Source organism: Osmerus eperlanus, chromosome 15, assembly GCF_963692335.1.
Source record: "Osmerus eperlanus chromosome 15, fOsmEpe2.1, whole genome shotgun sequence".
NCBI classification, from domain to species: domain Eukaryota; kingdom Metazoa; phylum Chordata; class Actinopteri; order Osmeriformes; family Osmeridae; genus Osmerus; species Osmerus eperlanus.
The window spans coordinates 14737790-14749332 of NC_085032.1; the positions used below are offsets into that span (position 1 = coordinate 14737790).

The following is an 11543-nucleotide window of genomic DNA, read 5'->3' on the forward strand; positions in this document are numbered from 1 at the left end:
CCATTCCTGATCACCCATGGTCATATATGAGCAAGATGTTCGAAATTGTCAGGGTCAAAAAGCCTTAGGCTTCTGGCGAATGCGCTGCGTGTCTATATTGACTGTCTTTTTGTATTAATGTATATGATGTGAAGTCCACTTAACAGCATGACACTAAAATAGTAGTTATGGCTACTTTTTACTTAGTATATGTCAGAGTCCATAGGCCTATTCTTTACTGTAACTTGAGTGAAAAAGTGTAGTCAGTAACTGGTATTTTTAAACACGAGTTCTGTACTTCTGCTTGAGTGAAGGATGTGTGTACTTTTGACATCTCTTCTCACTACTGAGTGGAAGTTGATTATAACCAAGACAAGATAAAATGACCACATTTTCTCATTTTATTCACATATACAAACATTCACTTTTAAGGTATTACTGAAGTGCAATTTACAGACCTTAGCAGCATGTACTTAAATTTACATATTAATTAGACATTATCATAATTATCATACATCTCTCAATATTTTTTTATTCTTATTATATGTACAATGTATACAAATGTACAAGTGTACATACAATATTGCAATTCAATCATGCCTAACTTATATCTCTCAAATGTATGAACGAACCTGTGCCCAAAGGAATGTCAGTGACTTTGAAACCAAAATAGAAGAACACATGACAGCAGTGTCAACAAAAAGAGTCCTCTACAACATTTCTAATATAAAATAACAGAAATCAAAACAAGTTGAAGATCACATCAAGAACTAAGACTGGCTTAAAGGGGGAAATAGTGTGGGCTTATCTCGCTGTGTAAAACATGAGGCTGAGAATGGGGCTTTTACAAAAGGTACACCACAACACACCACTAGGTGTCACTGTCACAGCTGGTCATTTTTGGGGCTTAATGAGTTCTTCTGAACTCCGGGGAACAGTTAAGGGTTGTGTACATGAAAGTGGTAAAATACTCAACATTGTATTATCATGGTCAACATCAGTGTATTTAGTTTCCCCTATTTTCAAAAACACTACGTTTTTCCTATGCTTATCTAATGATAAAGAAACATCGCAACATTGAAAAAGAAAAATCATATTTACATGATTAGAGTGACGAGCGTCATTAAAAAGGAAAGCGAACATCAGTGGACTACATGGTACTGCATGGGTGAACATGATCAGGTCTGGGGTTTGAGCATGTATTATAAAAATGTCCTTGGTTACTGTTACTAGGCATGAAGTGCCTTTAGTACAGTGGTTATCACTGGGCCGGTCATGAGCCCTTTTCAAAACAGCTCAAATGAGACTCCAGCCAGCTAACAAGTCACACCCAGGCACAAGTCCCTCTATTGTCAGATGACCCAGCTGAGAAGGAGCCAGTGGAGACACACCAGAGCCCAGAGGAGTTGTGACAAAAGAGAAAATGGGAAATCAACTCCAGGAGTAAAGGGAGTGAAGGTGGTATTAGGAGGAAGGGAGAAAGGAAGGGAGAGGCTTAAAGAAGCTAAGATGTGAAAGGTAGACATGTCTTCCAAGGTGGGCTAATGGCAGCGTTTATGTTTTCACAACACCGCCCCTCCCCTTTTCTATTCTTTCCTTCTCATCGGGGACTTTTAAAAGAGGCTGAATGAACCTGTCGCCACCGTGTCAGACCAAGTTTTTTGGAGTTGTGCAGAAGAGCGAGAGAGAGAGAGAGAGAGAGAGAGAGAGAGAGAATAAAAGGAAGATTTAGGGAAAGGGAAAAAGTTAAAGATTTAGAGTTAAAGAAAGAATGAAAGAAAGGGGGAGGGGAGATACAGAGAAGAGGAGGATGTGATTGGCAGTGCTGAATAAAGGTGAGAAGAGGAAGGGTAGAGCGGTGTGGGGCGGGGGGGTGGGTTGGTACGAAAGGCATGGAGTTACGCTATGGGATGAGGGGGTGGAGAAGACATATATGCTCTCTCTCCATCTCTCTCTCTCTCTCTCTCTCTCTCTCTCTCTCTCTCTCTCTCTCTCTCTCTCTCTCTCTCTTACTTCCTAATTTCTTCTCTCTCTCCCTCTGCCCCACGTCACTCTGACAGGCGCTGTAATTGGACGGCCCTCTCCCCGTCGCGCTGCAACTCTGCAGGGGCCTCGTAGCCCCCAAATGGCTGATGACAAGATAGCTGGTGCCGCTGCTGCCTGCCTTTCACTCTGACCAAGGTTACTCTCCTCTCTCTCTCTCCTCTCCCCTTCCCTCTCCTCTCTCTCCTCTCCCCTTCCCTCTCTCTTCACCCCTTCCCTCTCCTCTCTCTCCTCTCCCCTTCCCTCTCTCTTCACCCCTTCCCTCTCCTCTCCCCTCCCCTCTCCTCTCTCTCCTCTCCTCTCCTCTCCTCTCCCCTCTCCTCTGTCTCCTCTCTCCTCTCCTCTCCCCTCTCCTCTGTCTCCTCTCCTCTTCCCTTTCCTCTCCTCTCCCCTCCCCTCTTCTCTTCTGTCCTCTCTCCTCTCCTCTCTCTCCTCTCTGACATCCAAGGGTAAGGGAAGGATTTAAAAAGGTAGAGAACAAGGTAACTGATGGAAGGATGTATTGAGGTTCAAAGAAACTTAGGGTTATTTTTTGGTGGGACTGAATAAAGGAATGACTACATATTGGGAGTTGAGATCTAGAAAGTTCAAAAGCCCCAACGCAACTGTCAGACACACATACACACACACTCCCTCACCCCCCCCCCCCCCCTCATTTCACTCAGTCCGTAAGCAGGAAATGCTCTTGCTCGGGCGGTTTCTTGACCCAGGTCCCCAGGCCAGTTTCCTGCAGAGATCTGAACCACTGCTGCTTGACTGTCTGGTAGCAGCGCGCTGCCATCTTGGCTTCACAGTACATCAGCGGCTTGTCCACAGGCCCCGACGCGTGGACGCTCAACTGGAGAGAAGAGAGTGAGGAGAAGAGGGAGAGGAAGAGATTGATAGAGGGAAATAAAGTTGAAGATAAGAGAGCGAGAGAGATAAATAGAGAGCAAGAGAGAAAGTGGAAAAGAGACAGAGAGAGAGAGAGAGAAAGAGGAAAAGAGACAGAGAGAGAGAGAGAGAGAAAGGAGGGACGGCACAAAAGGGGCAGAAGGTTAGGGTGGGAGAGCGAGACTGGGGGGGGGGTGTAGGGGAGAGCAAAACAAAAACGAATGAGCCGGCACAAACGGGGGGAACTTCAACAGCTGTGTAATCTCCCCATTTAAATTTCACAAGCAATTGAACATTCTCTGCGGTTTTGTGCATTTCTTTTGTCGCGCGCCGAAAAAAAGAAAGAAAGGAGAACGGCAGCAGATGAGGGGGAATGGAGAGAAAGTTTCTTTGGAGATGGCTGTGCCTGCTCTTGCGTGCCCTGGTGTGCATGCGGAGCCCTTATTGTGGGAGACTCCGCAAGTGCTTCTCCAAATAATTATGGTTTCAGAGTCATTATCGTTTAACTGCCGCCATTTGGTGTTGCAGGCAATATCTGTAACATACAGTTTCATAATGGAAATGAAAATGCTCTTAGTGCTGTGATAAAGTAGGCCGTCTGCAGGACTGCGTTGCAGCATCTGCTGCTGGGCTAACGCGGGGCTGAAAGGGTTCGTGGATTCAGACAAAGTTTAGTTTGAAACAGGTTGGAATTTAAAGCATGACGTCATATCAATCCGTGCAGGGTTGTGTGCATGAACTCAAGGGACTATGTGTGTGTGTGTACATGTGTGTGTACATGTGTATGGATACGTGTGTGTATATGTGAGTGTGTGTGTACATGTGTGTGTATACGATGGGGGTCAAATAGCTGAGTGGTTAGGGAGTTGGGCTATTAATCAGAAGGTTGTTGGTTTGATTCCCGGCCGTGCCATATGACGTTGTGTCCTTGGGCAAGGAACTTCACCCTACTTGCCTCGGGGGGAATGTCCCTGTACTTACTGTAAGTTGCTCTAGATAAGAGCATCTGCTAAATGACTAAATGTAATATGTGTGTGTGTACGTGTGTGTATACCTGTGTGTGTGTGTGTGTAGACTGCCAGGCGTCTCACCTTGCGGTACAGCCTGGTCCAGCGTGTGAACAGAGCGTGCTTGCACAGCCTCGACGGCGCCCCCACCTCCCGCCTCCTCCCTGTTGCCGTGTTAACCACCTCCAGCTGGGCGTCGCCACACGTCCAGTTGATGCTGACGCTGGGGGCCTTTCCTGGCTGACGACACTCACCACTGCTCAAACCTGGGAACACACACACAACCACATACATACAGATGCACACACACCCACCCCCACACACACACATTAGACAAACAGTCAGAATGGAAACTACTTCACCACACACTTACAGGTTTATAGTTTCGAAAAAATTCAAATCACGTTTCAACCTTTCCTTAGTATCAAAGTATAAACAACAAAAACGAAACCATCCTCTGTTTCACATGCACCTTCTTTCCACTCTGCCTGCCTTCCGTTTAACCTGAGTTCAACCCTCTGTATTTCTCTTGAGGAACACAATTCTTGAGGAATTGTTGGCATCACCCAGCGCTAGCTTGACAGACCTGCCCTGAGAGCCCAGAGGAGCCCCAGTCTGATGGTGTGAACCCCAGAGACAAGCCTGGCAGAGCCAGGCAGATATACCGTATATATACATATGTATATACCGTATATATATATATATATAAATAGAGAGAGGGGGAAAGAGGGAGAGAGAGGTAGTGAGAAAGAGAGAGGAGAGAGCGAGAGAGGGGGGCGACCTCCATCAGTTACCCCCCCCCCCTCTCTACCTTTTTTTATGACCTCCCATTCCCCATCCAGGTTATCAGAGCGAGAAAGAGAGAATTCTGTGAGGAAACCAAGGGAGCAGGGAGAGAAGGAGTACAGTACAGTATCAACAGTCAGGTGTGTGAGTGGTGGGTGAGTGAGCGTTTATCAGGACAAATGTGTCCATGTAGCGTAGCTAACGTTCCAGGGACTGAGACTGGAGGCGCTCTGGTCACAGTTGACGCTGCGTCTCCAGACACAGGAAACCAGCAGCATGTCTCTGCTGCAGCTCTGGTCCTCAGGGCTGCTGGTTTCCTGCCACCTCTCCCTGGCTCTAGCCCTGTTCCTGCTAACACGCTAGCACACGGCAGTCACAACAGCACTACTGACGAGGAGGGGAGGGGGGAGGAGAGGAGGAATGGGAGGCAAGGGAAGGGGAGATGAAAGGCATGTTGCCCTAGACTTCATGGACAACAAATTAGCACCCAATGCTAGGAACAAGCGATGTGACAAGACACTATTTCTCGTTGTTTCCCCCCTTTGCCACCAGTACTAGAAGAATCAGCACTCTCACTCCCTCACAATCCCTCCCCCTATCGCTGGCAGAGAGGAATTAAAACCCTCCGATCGCTCTCTTTCTCTCCCACTGCCCCAGGCGGAGAGAAATTAGCACGCCCAATCGTTCTCTCTCTCTTTCTCCCCCATCTCTCTTCGCCACAGGAGGGGAGTGATGACACCCCCTGCTGACAGGACCCTGAAACAGATCTGACACAGTCACCAGCCTGGCCCCCGTCCATGACTACAGGAACCACCCTCAGAAACACCCTTCACCCGTCCTGATTGGCTGCATGGCCTGGGCATGCTTTTGACTATTGGCCACAACAGACTTTTGGTTACTGAGTCATATTTTGGTCAGCGTCAAAAAGGATTCCTGGTTAATGGGCTGCATGTCTATAGTGTATTTTTGGATTAATGTATTAATATGATGTGAGGTCCTGTTACCAGCGTGACACTAAAACAGGTAGTAGTAATGGCTACTTTTTACTTAAGTATGTCAGAGCCCACAGTTCTTTACTTTAACTTGAGCAAAAAAAGTATAGTCAGCACTTTAACCAGAGTCTTTTTAAACATGAGTATCTGTACTTCTACTAGAGAGAAGGATGTGTGTCTCTGCTGAAGTAGGATGCAGCTCGGAGATCGTCCTCTCTTCCAGGACGTCTCCATCTGCCATCGTCACTCTTCCTCATCCGTCCACCAATCCCTGCTCCCTATTCTCCGAGTCCAGGAAGCTGGAATGAATCGCCTGCCAATGGAACAATCAGCCCAGTCTCTGATTGCTCTCCCTTTATTTTACAGATGCACCTCCGCGAACAAAAGACTTCTCCGTCCCTTTTCTCTTTCTTTTCCCCTCCCAGACACGCCTTTCTCTCCGCTATTATTTCTCTCTCTTTTATCTCTCTCCTTCTTTCGATCTTTTCTCCCTCTCTCTCTCTTATTTCGTTTCATCTCCATACAGGCTCTATTCACGCCTCATTTGATGTCTTCAATAGACCTGACTTTTGCGTCTCTACAATAGCTAATTATAATTTCCCTCTGTGAGGACCTGATCACTGTCTATTCTGGGTCGTGTTCTGCAGGTAGCTTGTGAAAAAAGGCCCATTCTGTTCCTATTATTAAACGTATCTATGGAATGTATAATTGCCATTCGACCTGTAAAATAAGGCTTCATGTGAATCGGTCACAAGAATCCCACCACCACCTCCAAGAGGAATCTCCTCACTCACGAGACTAAGGCTGCAAACCTGCATCTCTGTACGCAGTCCTGAAGCGATCTCACCTTTCCTAGAAAGACCCTCGCTTGCCTTAAGGTCTAGAGCCCCACCCTCTGTTGCTATGACGGCAGGGCTCCTGCTAGACAGCCAAGTGAGCAGACTGTGAAGGACAAGCTCATTGATGTGTCGAGTCCTCGGCTGAAGGTGCAGTCTATGGCCTCGCGTGATAAGAGCTTTTCTTACACCCAGGGAACTCTGGCTTCTTTTATGACGGGCCTTAAAATAACTCGGCCATTTGCTTGAACAAGAGGCCAGACACAATGGCCTGGGATCTCATCAGAAGGAGAGAAAGGGGCGAGGACAGGGAGGAAGAGAGATCACAGACACACAGGTAGGCGGGAGAGAGGAAAGTCGGGTACACTGACTGCTGAATGGACCATATCCCAATCTTTCTCTCTCTCTCTCTCCTTGCTCCCTGCACATTGAATGGCTGTCTGATAAGGGCTGTGATAACATTGATTTGATGTAGGGCCATCTCCAGTCTATCTCCACCCATCCCCCTCTCCTTCTTTTCCTCTCCCTCCCTCCCTCCCTCCCGCCATCCATCTCTCCTTCTTTTCCTCTCTCTCTCTCCCTCCCTCCCTCCATCCATCTCTCCTTCTTTTCCTCTCTCTCTCTCCCTCCCTCCCTCCATCCATCTCTCCTTCTTTTCCTCTCTCTCTCTCCCTCCCTCCCTCCATCCATCTCTCCTTCTTTTCCTCTCTCTCCCTCCCTCCCTCCATCCATCCATCTCTCCATCTCCTAGCCCTGCAAAGACTCCTAAGGGGGCCAGGGGCAGCAATCTGACACACACACACACACACACACACACACTTAGGGGCATGTCGCAGGGGCATTCAGAGTATTTGTGGCAGATGTCTGCGGCCACCTCTATTTTGAGGGTCTGGACATCCGAAGCAAAAGGTCACATTTATGCCATTTGTCAAAAAGAATGAAACGAAAGGCACAAGATTTCTGGATTTATCCTCAGGTATTTGTGTTGGCATCTGAGAAAAAATACCACCAGAGGGAACAAATGGTTTCACAAAGACATTCTGTGATATTATAACTTTTACCTCCATGAAATAAACTGTCAAGGTTAATTCAACTTGGACTTGGTGGACAAATAATGAAAAATGACAAAGATAGCCTAGTCGTCCAATGATAAATCCATTACAGACATCATCAGCACTGGACTATAGGAATCTCTGTACAATTATCAATCTTGATGATGATGGGGCTCTCCAAATAATCATCCTCAGAATGCACAATGACCCAAAGCACTCCCTTGAAGGCAAAGTCTGCCCTTGGAATACTAACCAACTTATTTTTTATCTAAAAGGTAAAGTAGATATTAATAAGGATATAATCAGTGTGTGTTTGTGTGTGTGTGTGAGAGAGAGAGAGTCTGAGAGCCTGTGTGTGAGTGTGTGTATACACAGGATGTGTGTGTATACAGGAGATGTGCGTGTGTGTTTCGTACCGCTCAGAAGAGGCTGATTGCGTCTGTAGAAGGCGGGGAGAGGTCCGACTCGTTCCAGCCTCTGGCTCATCACCCTGTGGAAGTGGCCTGTGTGTCGGACACTGCCTAGCGTCAGGCTGTGCAGGTAGACGGGCTCCAGGAAGTGACTCAGCAGCGCCCCCTGGACACCCAGGATATTCCACCTGGGAACGGGGAGAGAGGGGGTGAGGTAGGGAAGGAGGAGAGACATACAAGGAGGTGACAGAAGGAGAGGGGATGATGGGGGGGCGAGGAGGTGACAGAAGGAGGGAGAGGGGATGATGGGGGGGGCGAGGAGGTGACAGAAGGAGGGAGAGGGGATGATGGGGGGGCGAGGAGGTGACAGAAGGAGGGAGAGGGGATGATGGGGGGGCGAGGAGGTGACAGAAGGAGGGAGAGGGGATGATGGGGGGCGAAGAGGTGACAGAAGGAGGGAGAGGGGATGATGGGGGGGCGTGACAAGGGGGAAAGGTGGAGGAGAAAGAGGGGAAAAATGAAAAGGGAAAAAAGAAGGGATGTGGGAGAGAGGGGAGAGCGGGCGTGATGGGATGAAGGGAGGAGAGAGATGGAAGGAAGAGAAGGGAGGATTGAGCATCAATGACAGGTCAAAACAATTTGATCATTATCTGGGCACAGGACGTGATCAGATGGGGACAGAAGGTCTAAAAGCACAGACGCACACACATACACACACACACACAGACGCACACACACACACACATACAGGCACACACACACTTGCCAAAGGTCACAGCGTCATCACTCATTATACATTTGCATGCATTTATTCATCAGTGGCATGGAGGTTAATACACTTCAGAGGGTTGGTGCTTGTAGGTGTGCTTTCTCCCTGGCTAAGATCAAGGGCAATCACCTCTCGGTTTGTTTAGGGAGATCCCTAAGTGACACATAATCATTAAATGACTAATCCTGTCTGCCGCCTTTACATACACAAAGAAAGAAGCATGATGGGACACTAGACCGATGCCATTTGCTGTTTGTCTCCTCCATCCTCCTGAATTAGCTCATTTAGCAACACGGTGCACATCACTATGTTTATTATCATTTCCTTTCAAATGGGGAACAAAGAGATGGGTATTGTGTACCTGATGTGTGTGTGTGGGTCTGTGTGTGTATGTGGGTCTGTGTGTGTGTGTTCCTTCAAGCACTGGGAACTAATGAACTTATGAGCTGCTGCACAATCAGAGACAAACATTGTGCTGCTTCTCCCAGCATCGTTGTTAGTTTTTCTTCCTCCGATTCTTTGATAAAATCGTTTATGGCGACCACAATTTCTGCTGGTGCCTGTCTCTTTCTCTTTCTCCCCTGTCTCATGTCTACAACGACAACATTCTTTTTGTTTGCCGCTTTCGAAAAGTCAATTAACATCTAGCTCTCAAATCACACTGACTGCCCGCACGTCTAGAACTGCAACCCATTCTGTTGCCTGAATCTCATCTGTGCTCCCTTCCCAAAAACAGAGGTTCGTTCACAAACATGCCCTCCCTCTGTCACTCCCTCCACCCACCCCCAACCTCCACAAAAGCAGAAATTATTTAGCCTGAAATATTAATTTACCCAGAAAGCAACGCTGTGATTTAGAAACATCTTCTAATCTCATGCAAGAAAAGACAGCCATCTGGCTGCAGCTTGAAATTAAAGGAGGGGAAGAGTCTCTCTCTCTCTCTTTTCTCCCTCTCTCTCTCTCTCTCTCTCTCTCTCTCTCTCTCGCTCTCTCTCTCTCTCTCTCTCTCGCTCTCTCTCTCTCTCTCTCTCTCTCTCTCTCTCTCTCTCTCTCTCTCTCTCTCTCTGTCTCTTTTCTCCCTCTCTCTCTTTTTTCTCCCTCTCTCTCTCTCTTTTCTCCCTCTCCCTCTCCCTCTCTCTCTCTCTCTCTCTCTCTGTCTCTCTCTTTTCTCCCTCTCTCTCTCTCTCTGTCGGTCTCTTTGTCTCTCTCCCACTTCACTCCTCTTCCCCTACCCCTGCTTTTCATCTCTCTCATGTGCTCTGTAAACGCTGGCCATTAATGTAATGTGTTCATCTACATAAAACCCACATGGAATATAAAAGATTGTAGTCACATGAAGGCCATTTAGACCTTCAATTAAAACAGTCATTGACTTAATGAAACATTGACTTGGGTCAATCAGGTGCCAACCACTTCCTGAGTTTTAGAAACAACAATCACGTTCCCAGGTTCAGCCTTAATGATTTGATATAAACTTTCACAGCAGCTCGTTATCACAACACATCGAACCTGTCAGACGTGAGAATGTGATGTAGCAAGTGATGAACAAGAAGGATGGATGACATACTGACGAAAGAGTGATGGCGATCAGAGAACAGTGTACAGGGGGGTCTAAGTGTGTGTGTGTGTTAGTGTGTGTGTAAGTGTGTGTGAGTGTTAGTGTGTGTGTGTGTGTTAGTGTGTTTGTTTCTGAGGGTTATTGGATCTTAAGATCCTCTCACTCCCCCTCTCTATCCTGCCCTTGATCAACTGGCCCTCTGTGACCCGCTGACTTCAGTGGCGGCCAGGGATCATTTACAGGGATATAAAAAGGGAGAAAGAGAAGAGGAAAAAGATGCAGTCGTATATCTGCCAAAGGAAACGCAGGATGGCCCTGTTCCTCTCTCTCCCTCCTCACTCCCTCGATTTTTTGTCGAGTAATTGCTTTCACCCCTGCCGGTGACCTGGACAGATTTAATCGTGGCGTTTCCAGCCTCGGCCACCTGAATCAAATTGGTCAAATTAACCGAGGTTTCAGGGGAGAAGGGTTCACCTCTATACGTATGTGTGTGTGTGTGTAAGGGGGGGGGAGTGTGGGTAGAGGTATATTCCTGCACATTGTAAGATAGAGTTTTACACCCCTCTACATGAGAGGCTGGGGCCTGGCCACGACTAGACCAGGGAGCCTAGAGGTGACAGATGTTGTTGTATAGACAAAAACATGCGAGTCTGAAACATAAGGATCATTTGGAAAACAAGGCTGCTGCCATAATCATCGCTTCCCTCCGTCTCTATCCTTTTACATCTCATGCTCTCTCTCTCTCTCTCTCTCTCTCTCTCTCTCTCTGTCTCTGTCTCTCTCTCTGTCTCTCTCTCTCTGTCTCTCGCTCTCTCTCTCTCTTTTGCTCTCTCGCTCTCTGTCTGTCTCTCTCTCTCTGTCTCTCTCTCTCTGTCTCTCTCTCGCTCTCTTGCTCTCGTTCTCTCTCCCTCTTGCTCTCTTTCTCTCTCTTTGTCTCTCTCTCTCTCTGTCTCTCTGTCCCTGTCTAATGTGTAAAGGTGTGGACAGCAGTGTTCTCTTAACCTCTGCATGGTGGAAGACGAGGGAAAAACGAAGGTGAGATGACACTTCACGCATCAATGCAAACAAACGCACAGGCACCAACAAGATCATTCACAGCTGTCAGAAGCTCGCGGAAACCACTGTAGACTCCCAGTCCTGTTGTCTAGCTCTTTATGTGTCTGGAGCAGGGAGTCATGCTTCATTACCAACACACTCTCCCTGCACCGTAGGTGACGGTTAAAGAGGAGGGGGTTGAG

At 47.6% G+C, this 11543-nt stretch overlaps 1 protein-coding gene across 1 annotated transcript in view; it reads right to left on the reverse strand.

Moving 5' to 3' along the window:
• Nucleotides 1-2392: 2392 nt before the first annotated feature.
• adarb2 (adenosine deaminase RNA specific B2 (inactive)) overlaps nt 2393-11543 on the reverse strand; it is a 122442-nt gene continuing 113291 nt past the window's right edge. The window contains exons 8-10 of the mRNA XM_062479385.1: nt 7985-8166; nt 3987-4168; nt 2393-2860 (exon numbers count right to left, since the gene is read on the reverse strand). Of these exons, the coding sequence (XP_062335369.1) occupies nt 2684-2860; nt 3987-4168; nt 7985-8166 (541 nt within the window). The 3' untranslated portion in view covers nt 2393-2683. The remainder of the gene's footprint in view (nt 2861-3986; nt 4169-7984; nt 8167-11543) is intronic.